At 39.6% G+C, this 17,181-nt stretch overlaps 1 protein-coding gene across 1 annotated transcript in view; it reads left to right on the top strand.

The window, feature by feature from the left end:
- IA-2 (tyrosine phosphatase IA-2) overlaps positions 1 to 13,085 on the top strand; it is a 965,150-nt gene extending 952,065 nt beyond the window's left edge. Inside the window, exon 24 of the mRNA XM_067142075.2 lies at positions 7,358 to 13,085. Within this exon, the coding sequence (XP_066998176.2) occupies positions 7,358 to 7,670 (313 nt within the window). The 3' untranslated portion in view covers positions 7,671 to 13,085. The remainder of the gene's footprint in view (positions 1 to 7,357) is intronic.
- The last annotated feature ends 4,096 nt before the right edge of the window (positions 13,086 to 17,181 follow it).

Genomic DNA, 17,181 nt, shown 5'->3' with positions numbered 1-17,181 from the left:
ACTAGAAAAGGAGCGCAGGGTGCCAGATGGAATCAAATGCTAGGTGAAAATCAAACGTGATCAGAAGGGTGAGACGGATATGGTAGAATTTATTCGATGTCATTTGTACCAAACGTAGGAGTTGATCAGTGGTATACAGGCCAGGACGTCAGCCGAATTGAGAGGATGGTAGTAAGTGGTTACTGTGTAGATGAGGGTGGAGACGTCAAACAAGGATTTTATCAAGGATTTTGGCACGGACCATGATAAGGATAATGGGGGCGGTTAGAGTCGAGGTTTGAGGGACGTTTACCGGATTTGGGGAAAAGGACCATTGTGGATGTTACCAAGATGAAGAGTAAAAGCCGGATCTAAGAATAAAGATGTAGAATGTGTCTAGGATAGTGAGAAGCATTGGAGGGGTTTGACGGATGTGTAGGTAGTGGGTCTTTTCAGATCCAGAAACAGTGTTGCGAGTTTTGTATAGGACGGAACAGGTTTCGTATCGGGTGATAGGATCGTCTAGAGGACGGTTTGTGAGGATGTGGTTCGTGGAGGGTGTGGGTGGGGGCAGGAGGCTAGATTTCGGTGGAGCTGAGTGTCAGAAATATCGAAATTAGAGTCACCATGCGTGTTGAAACGGCGTTTGAAATGCCGGGCGAAGATGTCCAGTTTCTCCGAGGTGTTGGCTGGAGCAACGCCACAGTCGATGATCGGGTATCTAGGAATGGGGGATTGACCAAGGAGCTTTCGCCAATATTTCGATGGATGGGCGTGCAGTGTGTTGAGAGTTGTGCAGGTATGGGCCTAGGAACGAAGGGAGTGGGCTGCAAAGTAGTTCGGAATGATGCGGAAGGTCTGTCGATGCAGGGGTAGGAAGTATGGATCGCGAGTGGATGCGAATTGGCGAAGGTAGGATTGGGAGAGGTCTTAGAGGTGGAAGAAACGGGGAGGTAGTCGGGGTTTGGAAGGTGAGTGGAGGGTGGTGAGAATGTGGACCGAGGGTGAAGAAGTAATTTCGGATAGGATATAGGTGTTCAGGTTGTCGACGGATTGTCAGTAGTTCAGTGGAAGAGGTGTTTGTACCAAGGCTTCGGATAGATGGGTCTAGTAGGAGGGCGAGTCTGCTTGAGCATAGTTGGTAATGTTCATAGTGGGGTAGGGTGGAGAGCGGTGATTAGCAAGGGGATTTGGAGAAGGACGGGGAGGTCGTCACTGCCGATACTTCGAAGTAGAGAGACTTATAAAAACTGGGCGAGGGAAATGTCGGCGATGATGGCGTCTGGGTGGTGTTTGAGGAAGACCGAATGTGTCCAGGAATAGTGACCAGGGATCAATCGATGTGATAAAGTAGGTTCTGCAAACGATCCATTCGATGTGGGAGTGGTATGGTAGTTTACGGTTTGCTAGGAGCAGAAAGTGGAGGAAGGTGTTACTAGAGTTGGGTATATAGGCCGGCGGTAGTGGGAGATGGGACCGGTGGTAAATGGTGGCAAAATGTAGGATTCGGGAGGGGAAATAAATCGTGGCAGTAATGGATTCAGGGAAGGAGAGAGGGTGAGATAGAGTGTGGATGCGGACTGGGAGTTACGTGCGTGATGCTAGTGGGAAACCCTCCTCGGCCAGTGACGTGGGGGTGGTCCGAGCGGTGTAGACTGAAGCCGTGGAGATTGGCGAACTGATAAGTGCGGAGAATAGTTTCAGTGAGGGGGTGGACATGGGAAGGGTTTTGGGCCATGAGGGCTTCAAGATGGGGGCGTTTGGAGTGAAAGGACTTGATGTAAAAGAGCAGGATGGAGATGGGCTTGAGAGACCGGGATCTGGAAGGGACTCTCTTCATGATCAAACTAAGGTCTCAAGCGGGGTGAAATAGAAAAGGGTGTTGAGGCTGTAAAAGAGCAGGATGGAGATGGGCTTGAGAGACCGGAATCTGGAAGGGACTCTATTCATGATCAAACTAAGGTCTCAAGAGGGGTGAAATAGAAAAGGGTGTTGAGGCCGGAGTGAGAGGTTTCAAAGTGTATATTAAGGGTTTGGTTTGCCGCGGCTTGTAGTTGGGCGAGTAGCATGGGTCGATGGAAAGGATGAATAGTGAAGAGGGAGGTGGTGATGAATTGAATAATGTCATCAAGGGTAGGGGGAAAGATTGAGGGAGTTGGTCGGGTGGGGGTATCTGTGGTACGTCTGGGAGCGACTTATTAAGGGCGGTTTTCAAGGGTGGTGGGACGGACCTTGCAATGACGGGAGTACTTGGGGTGAGTTTCACCACAGTTGTTCTACTTGAGCGGGCATTGAACATTGGGGCATCGGGAAGTAGGATTTGGTTCTCAACAATGTCCGCACACCGTATATTCTGCGGTGCAGTGTGCTGTTGGGTGCTGCTGGAAAGTAGAGTCTTCACCATAAACGTGGGTCCTGATGAGTTTTGTATGCGGAAGTGTTTCCGGACTGGGACGCCCTCCGCATTCAGCTCGGAAACGATGGTGTCTTCTGCAATATCCGAGGCCACTCCCCGGTTAAGGCAACTGAACAGACTGTGGTGGAGGTGGGGGTGGTGGAGGTGTTTTGTGGTGGGAGTGGAGAAGGGCTTGACTGGTGATGCTAATCCTAACTTGGCGACTCCTATGGTGTGGGTGACATGACGTGCGGCGTCCTTCCCATTGACGTAAATGTTCACACCATTAGAATTTGCGACGGATGTCCGCTACATCGTGGCGCTGCATGTTGAATCTGATGAGCTTGACAAAGATGCTTCTTGGCTGGAGGAATCCTTGTGAAAGGTTGTGCAGAAGAAATGAATGTGTTTCTTGGGGAGTTTTCAGAAGAGTGCGGAGACTTCCATTTGCTAACGTGGTGGGACCCGCAGTTGGTCTGGTCGGCGGACGCAGAGTGGGTTTCGGCTTACAGGTGGTCATGGTTGATTCGTGGTTCAATGGCTCCGACCGACCGAGTAACCGAGCAGAGGACGGCTGACCGCGGCTCTGTCGTGGCTGTACGCCTCTGCATTCGGCAGAGGAAAAGGGCTCGTCCCCACCACCGGCTGTCCTGAGAATTGTTTTCCGTGGTTTACCATTCTCCTGCACCAAGCTGAATGCCGGGATAGTTCCTAGTATAGGCCACAGCCGTCAACCCCCTCACCTTCTCCGAACATCTCCTTCACCGTATCACATCTCCGTGGCTTGCGAGACAGCGTTACCGTCTACGAAGCTCGCCGTTCCCTTCAAGGACGGAATAAAAACGTTTTATTAGTCGTAGTCGGCGTGCCACTGCTAAGCAGAGTCTTGGAGGGGCGCGCCAATACAGCTGATGAGCCCAAATGCCACATCTGGGTGAAACTCTGCAAACGCACACTGTCTAGCTACTCAGAAGCAGGTTCTATTCCTGTGGATTTTTTTTCTTTTCGTTTGCTAGTGGTTAAACGTCACACTAACACATCGCAGGTTTCCGGCGACGCAAGGATGGGAAAGGGCTAGGGTTGGGAAGGAAGCGGCCGAGGCACAGCCTCAGGATTTGCCTGGTGTGAAAACAGGAACCATGAGAAACCATCCACAAGGCTACCGATGGTGGGATTCCCACCCACCATCTACTGAATGTAAGTTTCACAACTAAGTGACCCTAAACGCACGAGCAACTCGCTCTGTCAACACCTAAATACGTTTGCATTTTAAGTCAATTCGACGGGATTTCTTCTCTGCGTATCTTCAATAACTCTTATCTTGAAGTGATGATCCTTTGTTAACTCAAACAGTGGCTAGTGACTTATCGGTGGGAAAGAGAGTCTTTCATGGGTCAGAAAAGAGTACTCATACGTCGTTCACTTGTAGCAGGCAAACACAAGACTACATGCAGAAGCTTTGTCACTTGTTTGTAAATATTTTTAAGTCATTCATGTAAATCAATTTCAAAAGGTTAAATATTTCTTGAAATCATAATAGATAAGACTTAATCCAGTTTTCAGCTGATCTTCTTCAGGAAATGAATATAAAGACCATCGCACATACCCTTCCACTCCAACGGAGAGCGCGCACATTGAACTAGTCTACAATTTCTCTACTACTCACCTCTCGGCACCGACGGTCGGCGCGCTGGCGGGCAGTTTACACACGCCGCATTTTCCTACTCTCCGGCTGGACTTTGAGAAAGTTGAAATGCTCTAACTCTTGAGATCCTAGTGACAGTGGCAATTCCTGGTTTTTAGATGTGTAGGATGAAACATTAGTAGTAAGACACACACACACAAGAAAAGAAATAGGTAGGTTAAGCAATAATAATGTGTTCCTTGTTTGTTGACGTTTACGGAGAATATTTCCTAAATTATTTAAATCAGTCACACCTTCATTGTCCCAAGTACTTTTCTGGTTGCGAAACAATAAACACGGCCATTATTTAAATGTCTACAGCCACTTAACCACTTAGAAATATAGAACGGAAGTTTCACTGTTTTGGCGCGTGTTTTACAAAACGCAATTAAGGTGGGTAATGATGGTGTAGGCCACCCTCTTAAAATCACTTCCTTTTCTCTTTGAAAGCTTAATGAACTGAACGGTTTTGCCATTAGTCCTTCGATTGCACAATCACAACGTTCACTTACTGGATTTTCACGTTTTGATGTACTCGCATTACAAGACATTTTACGACGCATCTATTCAGTACACGCTCCGGGTCAAGCTATTGGACGAACAACCCGACGTCTTGAGCACAATTCCCCACCTTACTCCCGCTGCGCTGGTGTCACTCACAGCCACGTGAATTCAAGGCCAGTTTAAGATGAAGCGAATACGTCCTCAAGCCAATACCAACCTGCTCTCTTTCCTTAGTGCCTATCAATGACGTTCTTAATTCTGATTTGTCATACAGTTTTCAACTACTGCAATGAATGTTAATAAAAGTTTATACAAATAAATTGTGGAATGTAGGATGATCCTCACATCCTATATGGAATAATCGCCACTGACTTGTGAAGCAATTTTTTGCATAAAGATGGGTAGGCCTTTAGCATATTTACAACCTTCTTGCGTGACTGTTTTCCGGAGAGACGAGGCAATTAAGTGCAGGGCACAATTCAAATTCAGGAAGAATATATTGTGCTACAGTTTCACAATTCCTAGCAAATCTGAACTTCGTAGCTTCAGCAACAACCTTCAGAAGTGTATTCAGTATCCACACTAACAGTTCAGTTGAATAGCGAAGCTTATCAGAGACGTCCCTCGTGTAAATTAAGTCCGTTAAAAAAGAGCTACATTTTATTTTCCTACCAACTGACAGCAGAACTTGCAGTCGACTTCCTTCTGTACTTGTTGCACAACAAAACCTCCGATACATGTCAATGTTGTTAGTTCCATTCTGCAATATAACATTTCACGTAGCCTACTTCTCAGCTTGCTGAAGAAGTGTTCTACTAAGTCACTATTAAATGACCTAAGGACGAAATGGAATCCACACGAGAAAAGATACTTAACGCACAAGACAGTATTCAAAAGAATAGCTGCGGAAGTTCCTTTGCTTGAGAATGTCATTTCGTGTCCACTACTCAACTCTCTTGTCCTTTCGAGGTATGACATAAAATCCTTCTGTAAACATTCCAGTCTCTCGTCGCTTATATTGAATAAGTGTATATTCACTGGCTTTAGATACTGAAAATTATTGCTGTTGACATCATAGATTTCAAAACATTTCCTTACCGTTTTTGGGAATGAAATGGTTGCACCACTGCTTTGGAAAGCCCATCCTCGAAAGTGGATATTGTTGTCTTTCATATATTGAAGAGCAGTAATTACCTCCGATAAAAATGCATCCTTAGCCCGTTTCACATTATGTTTTCGACATTTTTAGGGGCCACGTGCTTTCTAGTTAAGAAAGGAACTTGTTTAATCACTTCTTTTAACTGCATGTGGTATTTATTTTTGACATGGCTTCCACTAATTTCTTCTTCCCTGTCGTACATGGTATTTCATAAAAGTGATGTCCTGACGTTTTAAAGAATGTGACACTGGTCCAAGGACAAAGATAGAGGTCGGTCTTGATTGGTAGGGTGAGGAATCTGAGTCATCAATAATTTTCCATCGGACAGTCGTCTCATCATAATCACATTTTGTCTTGTGATTATTTGTAACCAACAGGTTCAACCTGTTTGATGACTGTCAATGTCAGATTGTACAGTTCAATAACAGACAGCCTCTTCGGAAAGAAATGGGCTACGGGAAGTTTGTAAAAGGTTAATATCTCTGTGCGTGTACAAGTAAGCCGACGAGCAACTTGGAGCGTGTGTCGGGTCTTCAATCTAACTATGCACTTCGCTCGTAGGACATAATTTCTGAATTGACGATTAAACCTCGAGCGTTTTAAATCGAATTCACCCAGTTATACAGATATGATCTGCGATTGTGGAAATAAATAAAAGAATACAGGGTTAAACATATTTTTAAAATGTTGCTTGTGATCTGTACCCGAAACTAATCACCAAACTACAAAAGAAGCAGTGGTAAAATTATTAGGTATCATTATTGTATATCGAACTGTAAGCTTGCAATTTTTATACTGTAGTTTAATACTTTAAAGGAACATGAAATTCATTGTTTCACCTTGTACAAATTACTTACACGTTAATTCTACTTACTTTGTGCTAATGTTTCTTTAGAACTTTATACAGCATATTACAGCGCAGGTCTCAGGTCTCCCAATGACTGGGCTGAAACTGCAAAAGACAATTTCAGATCTTTGTAACTTATTCTGGTTGCTAGGAAACAAAGTGTGACGTTGATTGGTTCCTTTGAGATACTGAACTGCCACCCTTTCTGATGTGGGTGGTACCAAGTAAAGAACGTGCACATATATGCATTTCACTGTGTATCCTCAAACAATTGTATCAGACACCTAATTCAAGAGATCAATCTTTCATTAAATGTATATGCGAAAGTTTATCTGTTTTAAGTAATCAAGCTTTTGCCCACTTTGATGTAATCTTTTCTTAGCTTTGGATCTCAAAACTAATGCTGCAGCGGTGTAAATTAAAAGTCTCCCTAACATGTTCTTCCGTGCACGACTCACAAAAACTCTCAACAAAACGGAACATCCATGTCTTCTTCCGTGTTCCGTCTTTCCTGCCATCTTAGAACTGCGCAAGCAAGACGGATCTCGTGGAGACCAGGTTATACCTTCCCATGCGCAATCCAGGCGTGTCGAGGTATATACTGTAGGTAATGTGAGAAGGAGGTAAATAACTCCCTGCTTTCTTCTACCCGAAAAATACATCTGTCTAGCAGTCACATGAGAGGCATTGCTATTATGTACAGAAAGATTGGGGAAATATGCTGGAGTTGTTGTTAGTATTTTTAGTTTTATAATACCTCTGTATGTCATTATCATTTTCTGCTTGCAGCGATGGTGTGGGGCGAACAGGTACTTACTGTCTCATTGATATGGTGCTGAACCGAATGGCTAAGGGTGCAAAGGAAATTGATATTGCTGCCACTTTGGAGCATATTCGCGACCAGCGACAAGCTATGGTTCGTACCAAGCAGCAGTTTGAATTTGTACTAATGGCAGTAGCTGAGGAGGTTCATGCCATACTGAAGGCATTACCATCTCAGCAACAGCAACAACCACAGTCTCAGCAGCAGCAGCAGCAGCAGCAGCAGCAGCAGCAGCAACCACCTCCGCAACAACAGCAAAAATCTCAGCTACAGAAATAAGGTGAAGAAGAACGCTGGGTTAAGGCCAGACATGAGAGAGGTTAATGAATAAGCTAATGTAAACATGGGTATACTGGAAGGGGCTCTTTATTCTTCATGACCAGTTACTGCTGTAATTTACATTGAAGTATATCCATGTAATAGTAGACCAATTTTGAATCTAAAATTGTCAGTTTTTATTTTTTATTTCTTTGTTCCTTATATTGATTTAGTTTCTCATCTTCTTTGTTTTGTATATAGACAGCTTTCAAACAGACTACTATTTGTGTAATTGTATAGTGTCTTTGTACTTAAACCTTTGTATTATAATAATTACTACGCATAATGAGATCTAGACACAGTATTTCAAAACGTCTTTTATTTGAAAGTAACTTCAGCATAAACATTCAGTATATTAACTACCATATCTAAATATACACAATGATAAGATGTTCCAACTTATAACTGCAGTAAAGGCTCATTACTGTATTTATAATGTTGATCCACATCTTAGATCAATATTGGTAGATGTGAAAATGGCTTGTTGATTGAATTCTCTCAACTTCCATAAAATTTAAATTGCTGTACTGGTCTTCGAATTGCTGCATAACTTTTTATATGACACTGCTCTCCAAAGAAAGGGATATGGATTTGATTAAATCTAGTATGCATGACTTAGTGGTAGCCTGAAAATTGTGTGATGTTTCTACATCACTATTTTTGCTATACGAAAGTAAGCATATATACACATTTCCTGTAGTCTGACAGTTTAGGGGCTATTATACCTCATTGCTACATTATTAGAAAATAATACAAGATGTCACGTAAATTAGGCATCTAGACAAAATGAATATGTGTTAAATTGTCCTTCTCTTGAAATAATACTTGTTGCAGTGTTCCCTTCATTATTGTGATACTACCCTCCATTCCATTGCATATTTATGTTGTGTATTTTTCTCTCCTAGCTGGAATATCGCAGTTGTGGCAGTAGGCAATTTAAATAGTATATAGTTTCATAAGTTCTAAATGGAAAACAAAAATACATGGTATTCAATCAGTATAAAATATATAGATGGACTGGTTGGAAAACTTTCTCTCTGATTGTCACAACCTGTATAATAAAACTTAAGTTTGTTATTGCAGCACCAGTTAGTTGCATGACAAAATGTGTCACAGTGGATTGACTCTAAATATATCATACTAACTCATCAGGGAGCATTCATAGGATGAATAAAAATATACTATGCAATTAAGGCAATTCTTAATATAATTGAGAATGAGTAAAACATTTTCCAAAAACGTAATTGTCTATTTTTCAGTATGCCATATCTAATACATAAAATAGTGAATAAAAATGTATCTTTAGGAGCAAATCCATATGACTGGTTTTCAGCAGTTATTACACTTCTTGATGTGCTCGGAGAGATGGACACAATATAGCAACAATGCAGCTTAATAAACTATTTTCTGAAATAGTTTTCTATTATATTGAGGTTGTTAAAGAGAGGGAATAATAACCATAAATAAGCAGTATTAAGATACTGAGTATGATACTGTATTTAAAGTTCAGTTAATATTTCTAATATTGATGCATGGTTTTCCTGAAATCCATCAAGTGAAACTTGAATTCCTCTGCTGAAATGTTAAGCATATGCTATGATTGTGGAGTGGCAATTTCTACGACTGACTTTTAATTTTATACTCCTTGTAATTTACAAATTATTTTTTGTAATTTGTTAACAAAGTGTAAAGCAGTACTGGTACTGAAATAAATTCTGAAAATTAATGCATAGTACGAAAAACACAAAGTATACCATATTAGTGTTACTATGGTTCTGTCAGAGATATTCATGAGACATTCTTTTCTTATGCGGTCAACGTTTCCTAAATTAACTTTACTTATGAAAAGATGTAATATTTTCGTAGGTAATGATTCAACCATATGCTCGGTTCATCGACTATTAATGGAATATTAACATCAGCCTGGAGTCTGATGTTTTCCAGCCTGCATTAAAATGAAATCGTAAACATTGTAACATACGAAGGAGTTCATTATGTATTGATCACCTCATTTACATAGCAGATATAAATTTCTGTTAACTTATTTAAAAAATCATTACAAACCTTTATTAATTTTAAGATTTAAGAGGAAAGGAGATGAAGATGTTGCATTATTCAATGCATAAACAAAGGACTGAAATGGTAGCTAGATTGGTTTTCAAATATGATGGTATTTATTTATAATGGGAAACTAAAGAATAAGGTAGTGAAAGAAATCAACTGAAGGAAATATAGCATTTAGGAGAGGTTTAACACCTATGTAAAGAGTTATTCACAATTTTATAGGCTACTGTACCAGTACTCATTTTTTATGAGTATTTCCCTCAAGGAGGATATCATTGCTAATTTTAACTCTCATTTATAATGTACTTTTGCTCTCAAATTTGACACACGTGATACGTAGGCGTACTTCTAACTTTCCAAGTAAATCTAAGATTCACTAAACCACTCCATTTTATTCTTCCATCCATTGAAGAAAAGAGACCGGCCAGAGAGATTCTCCGTATTTCAAAGTTATTGGAAATGCACCCTACTTCCCTGACATCAAACATGAATGAAACATAAGTAATATACTCAGTAGACTATGACTTACTTAGTGGCCTATCAATTTATAACAACTTTACTTGAATTTTCTGTATAGTTTACTGATCTCTAAATGCAATTTAGTATTGCTATTATAATTTCAGTCAACTCATCTCTTAATAGGTTCCCAATTGAAAATTCATAAGTAATTTGAATTATTTATGACATATCTAACAGAACACATGTGTTCTTTCCAATTGTAGCAGTAAACCAGTTTCCGAAAGTTAATTATTTTAAATCACACGAAATAGAGACACTGTCAATAATTAAAATTATAATACATCCTATTTGGTCATTTTTGAGGACCATTATCCAAGTAGTATCTTTTTCTGAAGAGCAGACCTATTTAGAAATATTTCTGTTCAGAGCCTACTACATGTAATCTGTGCTATAATTGTAAGTGTGAATAAATATACTTATATACAAAAATTATATCAATGTTCACCTATATGAGAATTATCTGTGAAACATGAAGTAAATAATTAGTACAAAAATATGTTACCATAAATTAATCTGCAACTTGATATCCAGTCATGATAAAGTTATTATCATTTAGTCATTTATGACTCAAATGTTGAGAATGTTGTCAGTTTTGTCCAATCATTATTTATATAATTAAAGAAAACTGTTCTGTTTTACTTTGCAAAGATATATATTTTAAGAGTACCTTTATTTCAGTAGGTACATCGTAAAACAGCGTTGGTTTAGGTAAACATAAAATCTTAAAAAAAAATTTAAATCCTACATAAAAAGGCATGTATGAATGCATAGTTAAATAAGCAGAGAAAATATTTAAAAGAGAGATATATATACAGTGTTACTGTGGAACATTCTTCAGTGTGGAGGTGTCCCTAGAGTTTTAATGTGTGTTAGGTTGTCTTAAATAGCGCATGTCAATTCAAGCAATCATTGGCTTATGAAATATGTGGGCCAAGATAGTAGAGATTTAATGAAATATTTATATTTTACTGAAATTGTTAATCAATTTCCCTGAAGCATTGAGTTATAATGAAAGCTGTTAAGAATTTCTCACAATCAGGGTTTTAGTAAAAATAATGAGTATAAATAAATATATATAGTCGCTGGTATAAAATATATCGGTATTTTTGTGATGCAGTTAAATAAGGAAGTTTTAGGGGAGTAACATTTGAAACTAACGTTTTTGCTTAGTGATATTCACGAGTCTTCTGAAAAGGAATACTTTAATCAGGATTTTTGTTGTAATACCTATATCTCAAGTAAGAAATATTGTATTTTACCTTGTGAAACCTTTTGTGGTTCCAGCCTCCACAAGATGTTTTATTGGAAACTGTCAAAGCCTGCATATCATTGATTGCCAACAGTGACATGCTTCCTTAAAACCACCAGGACTTGTTCCTCTGGTTTGTGAGATTTGTTTAAGAATACTTCGCATGAGATGGGCAAGGGGTTAGAAAGGTTCAAATAGGAGAATATTTCTTTCTGTTAGAAATGAATATTCGTGTTCTCTTTAGCTTCAGGAGAGTTATTAAGAAGCCAATTCTTGCTGCTAAGGAATACAGTTCAGGCCTGAAAATACAAATCTGTAAACGTGATAAAACCAGTAACACCCTGGTCTTCCCTACCCCTCTCTGTTTCATTCTTTTCCTATTTCCTGTTAAATGTAATCTGGGGCTTAAATATCCCCTCTCCCACCATTTATTCATTAATTATCAATATATTTAGTGGATTAACATTAACAAATAAAATACGTTTCTGTTGTGTGAGTGTTTAAAATGAGGTTGGTTGAGGAGCAGCTTATTCAAAGAGGAGATGATCATAGCATGAACAGAACTGTGAAACAATATACCAGAATGTATCTGTGTCACTTGTGTTCTCATCAGAAATGAATTGCTATCAGTCTTTTCAATTTGTTTTATGTTGATTTACAATATGATTAGGAATGCAACATGTAGATATCTATTATTGATCATGTCTGGATCTTTCCTCATAAGCAAATAATTTGAAGATAAAATACACGACCTGAAATTCATGAATTCCATCCTATATTTCCTGGTGGGTTTGACTCTTCAAAGCTTCAGCATTGTTAAACTTTTGCAAATTCATTACCTCACAGGCGTTCATTTATGTTCTCAAGTAGAAATCTACGATTAATAATACCAGTACCTAAACAAATTATAATGATTTACCTAGATATGGAACACAGGAGAATATAGTCCAATGTTTAATAGTTTCTTCAAATCTTTCTATTGTGGCCATAAGCTGAATGAATGATTCGTGTCTGCCCTATTTTCTTTTCCTGTGGACCATTCATGAAGATCACGAAAATATAAAATTATTATAGTTAACACTATTTTAATAATAATAATAATAATTTAACTGTGGATTAGTGGAAGAATGGATCAGAATGTTTCAAGAGACTGAGGTGGTAGGAGCCTGTTGCCTATTATGAATTATTTGCACATATGTCAGATGCAAGACGACAATTTAAAAGTAATCTGTAAATTTTCACATTTGTACTGTCCTCAATACTTCGAAATATTTTAAACTATCTCCTGAGTTCCAATGTCAAATTTGCTACTATATTTTTGAGTGCAGAGTAAGCTGGCATGACATTAATTTAATTTATGTAAGTTTCTATTAAGAATAACACAAAGCATTATGATATTATTTTTCATGAATTGTGCATTTCCCCCTCCCCTTCTTTATTTTCAGTCCTATAATTATTTCCAGTCTTCATACCTAATTTTGTACATTTCTAATGTAAAACTATATTCCAGAAGATGAAATAAAAGACTGGTAGTGATTATGTGAAGCCTACGATATACCTTTCTCATATTTAAAAGTAGAACTCCATATCCATTGTATCAAATCATTTCCCTTCCTTCATGTATCTATGATATCTCTTATCAAGAAGTTTGATACGGTAGATTACATAATGGCTAAGATGATTTTAAACGGTATTAAACAGTAGATGTTGTAATTTAATTTGTAATGCCCCATTTTTCTTCAGTAACGGAGATTAACGCATTGACATTTATTCAGTAAAGTGTAATACGTTTAGTCAATATTTTAAAATATGTGGTACACAAAAGTCAAGAATGCAAAATAAGCCAAACAGCAATTGGATTATCCTAGGCTACTGAAGATTAGCCTCTAAGGGTTCGCTCATGGAACACCACACAACAACTTACCCTCCCGTTCCCAAAAGGCTGAAAACTTGTAAACCATGTCCAAATGTATTATAACATAATGTGAGAGTTCAGACTCTTGTTTTACTCGGTCCAGCCTACATCAGCTACATACTTGCAGAGCTGAGTGGCTCAGTGCCCAAGTTAGATTCTGGTGGTATTTGAAGCTGCTCAAATACGCCACCCAAATGCCGATAGCTTCTAAGGCAGGTAAAATAATTTCTTCAGGACACAATTCCAGCAGTTCAACCCCTCCAAAAAACCATTAAGATTTTAGTGAACTCTAAAATTTGTGACATGCTAGCAGTATACTGCATCAGAGAGAGCTGACAGTCAATCAATCAATCAATCAATCAATCAATCAATCAATCAATCAATCAATCAATCAATCAATCAATCAATTAATTAATTAATTAATTAATCAGTCAATCAATCAATCACTCAATCAATCGATCATCACATATATTCATTTAGGGCTGTCACCCATGTGGCAAGTTCCTTATCAGTTGTTTACCTAGTAAAACAAGTTGGAAATTTATCAAAAAGCCACCATTTTTAAATTATTCCATCCTCGAATTCATCTGCACATTAGCGATTATTTTCCCCAATTTCAATTACTTTGAAGAACTCCATTTAAGTATATTCATTTACTAATGTCATTCCAAGCCATGCCTCCAATGTCAGCATGGAACATTCACCTTAGTCGAGCTGTTAAAATCCTTACTCCCAAGTCTTCCCAAACCGAAGTTTGCGACATTTTCATAACACTGCCCTTCTGTCATAAATCACCCAGAACAAATCGTACTGCATTCCCTTAAATACCCTCAAACCCTTATTTACCACCTCGTTAATGTGATTGCCCCAATGAATACCATTCGTTATATTAATAATTACGTACTTACGGTGATTCCCAAGAGATTCCGCACTATTAACCCATCAACACAGTAATTTTCCTCTCGGTGAAACTTACAACCTGACTTATCATCCCGTTTGCCACCACATAATTGTCTGGATTTCATCCCACAACATTGTCGAGGTAACTTAGTCATTACTCATTATAGTATAACTTCATCTGCAAAATTCCGTATGTGTGATTCCAGTTCTTTTCTTATATCATTTATACCAGCTGACTCGCTAGCGCCGCACCCTCTATTTATAACTGCCCCGCATACACTAGTGATGGATGGGATGTCGAACAACTTATTATCACAGGGGTGTTATTGCTTGGAGGTATGTTACGCCAGAATTCCAAGAGATAACAGGGCGGCCACTCGCTGCATGTTCCTCAGCGCTACGCGTCTAATGAGCCCCCTTGCGTTAGTAAGCCTCGTTTTTAAACGCTGGGTAGGCTTGTGTTTTGTTCACCAGCACTACAGTTCCTGTTAAGATATCGACGAATACACTGGCATCATTTTAACGTATGGTAGGAATGCAGCCGAAGCTCGCAGACGGTATGCGCAAGGAGGTACACGTATTTCGCTAATGGATCGTTCAAGGCACATACCAGCTCTTTGGTAGCGTGGAATGTCTGTAGGTGTAGAAATTAATGAGCTTTAAACTTTATTTTCTGCATCTTTAGCGTATTTACAAATGTACCCTATCACAAAATGTGTGTAGTAAAATGACTACTATGTGTGTCACATCCGATATATTATATGCGCACTTTTTAGCGATAGATTTACACCCTAGTGCTGAATCGGTCGACTTCGGTTATCTTCAAGATTCGTATTGGCAACCTTTGAAACACAAACTAAGAATCGCTTTTCATCGCTGTGCGACATCTGGCGTACACTTTAAGTACTCGTACTGTTGTTGTTTACACAGCAAAGCCTAACTATAGAATTCATGCTAGGAACACGTTTCGCATCGGGAAATGTTATATAGTATTATATATTGTGTGTGTGACACAGTTGTTGGCGTACGATAATAAAGGTTTAGAAAATTCATATCGATCGATCATATTATCGATTCAATTCAGATGTAATTTCTATTCGACTGGCAGTACTACCGGAACCGAGTACAAAAATCTATCACTAAGAAGTGCGCGTACAATATACTGTACCACGTTGTAGCGCTCCTTTGTAAAAGGCATCCTGTTCATCACTAGCGCATGCAGGACACTTATACGTCGAAAGCACGGGGCTGGAGGGTTACCTGGTATACATATGAAAATATAAATATCCAAAAATTCCACCTTGCGTGAAAACCTCTCAATCGTTACTCTAATTCCAAGTTCTTTTTTCTCGAAATTTAGCCACACATTCAACTACTCTTTTGTCTAGTCCAATGGTCCTAATTTTCGTCTGTAGTCTTCCATGATCTACCTTATCAACAACTCTGTAAAGGTCAATTGTAATCTGCAGGCCTTTGGGCTGAGGAGCAGTCACTTGGAAGGCAATGGCCCTGCGGGGCTGTTGCCCCGTGTGGTTTAGTTTGGTTTCGTTTCGTTAGTATAGGTCAACAGCGATACAGTCCATATGACCTCCCGAATCTAAAATAGCTGCTATATCTTACTTGAATCCTACAAGTTTAGCCTCACTGAAACAATCTTTCCGAAACCCGAACGGCCCTTCATAAAACCAGTTGTTTAAGATAAGCAGAAAAAGTATTTCCTAGAAATTGCGTGCAACACATGTCAAGCTGACTGGCCTGTAACTATCCACTTTATGTTTATCACCATTTAACTACTCGATATTGGTTGTATACCTGAGAGATTGTTGGCTCGAATCCCTCCGTTGGCTGCACTGATAAAGATTTTTCCTTGTTTCCATCCTCATGCCAGAGAAACACAGTACGTTAGTTATAGTCACGGCAGCTACCTTCCTCATACCATGTCGAGACATTAAAACACTAGCAAAGAAAACATACAAACATTTCCAAATTAATTTCTGTAATTAAAGAGTCAAAGCAATGGCACGTAAGTGGGTACAGGCACAGCACATGGTAGTATAAAGAAAACATCAATATATTGTACCTAACTTATTGCGCTTATAGCAGGGTAATAAACACATGGTACGGTAGCACCCGTAGCACAAAGTTAGGCGGCGATATAGCCAGTCATGAAGGCATACAGACGTCGGTTATTGCCACAGCTGGCCTGAAAGTCCTCCAGATATTCCATAAATTCCACTAGCTGAAGTTGCAATCCAATCTGGTCCATAACATCTTCGATGAGCGAGAGGTCTGGGGGCTTTCCTGGCCAAGGAAGCATGTTGGAGACATCAAAGATACCCGTGTTATGTGAGTCTGGGCGCTGTGCTGTGTCGAGCTGCACCAGGAAAGGAAGCAGGCACGGTCGAAGAATTTCCTGGACGTATCATCACGCTGTCAGGGTTCCTTTAATCATCATCAGAGGGAAGCAGAAAATGTAGGAAATGATACCCCTCACCACGACAGCTCTCGTTGGGGGTGTGTGTCACACTACACAGCGCTGGCCGGGACGTCTCTAGACTCGAATCCAGCGGTCATCTGCATCAAGAAAGAACCATGAATCGTCACTGAACATCACTCGCTGCCTGCCAACAAGCAGCAAGGCTGCAGTTCAAAGAAATTCGGTGATGCTCAGGTCGTAATGGTAGACGTCATAAGCGACACCGCGGCGACAGATCCTGCTTTACTAGCCGCCTGGTGGTTACAGGCGTATCCACAGCTGCCGTGACATTCTCTGAAAGGTGCGCAATGACGTGTGTGTCGTGCTTACAGCCGTCGAACACTGAGAT

The sequence above is a fragment of the Anabrus simplex genome, chromosome 2, assembly GCF_040414725.1.
Source record: "Anabrus simplex isolate iqAnaSimp1 chromosome 2, ASM4041472v1, whole genome shotgun sequence".
Classification (NCBI taxonomy): domain Eukaryota; kingdom Metazoa; phylum Arthropoda; class Insecta; order Orthoptera; family Tettigoniidae; genus Anabrus; species Anabrus simplex.
The sequence above is the reverse complement of the archived record's forward strand: the minus strand, read 5'-3'. Positions and strand labels throughout refer to the sequence as shown.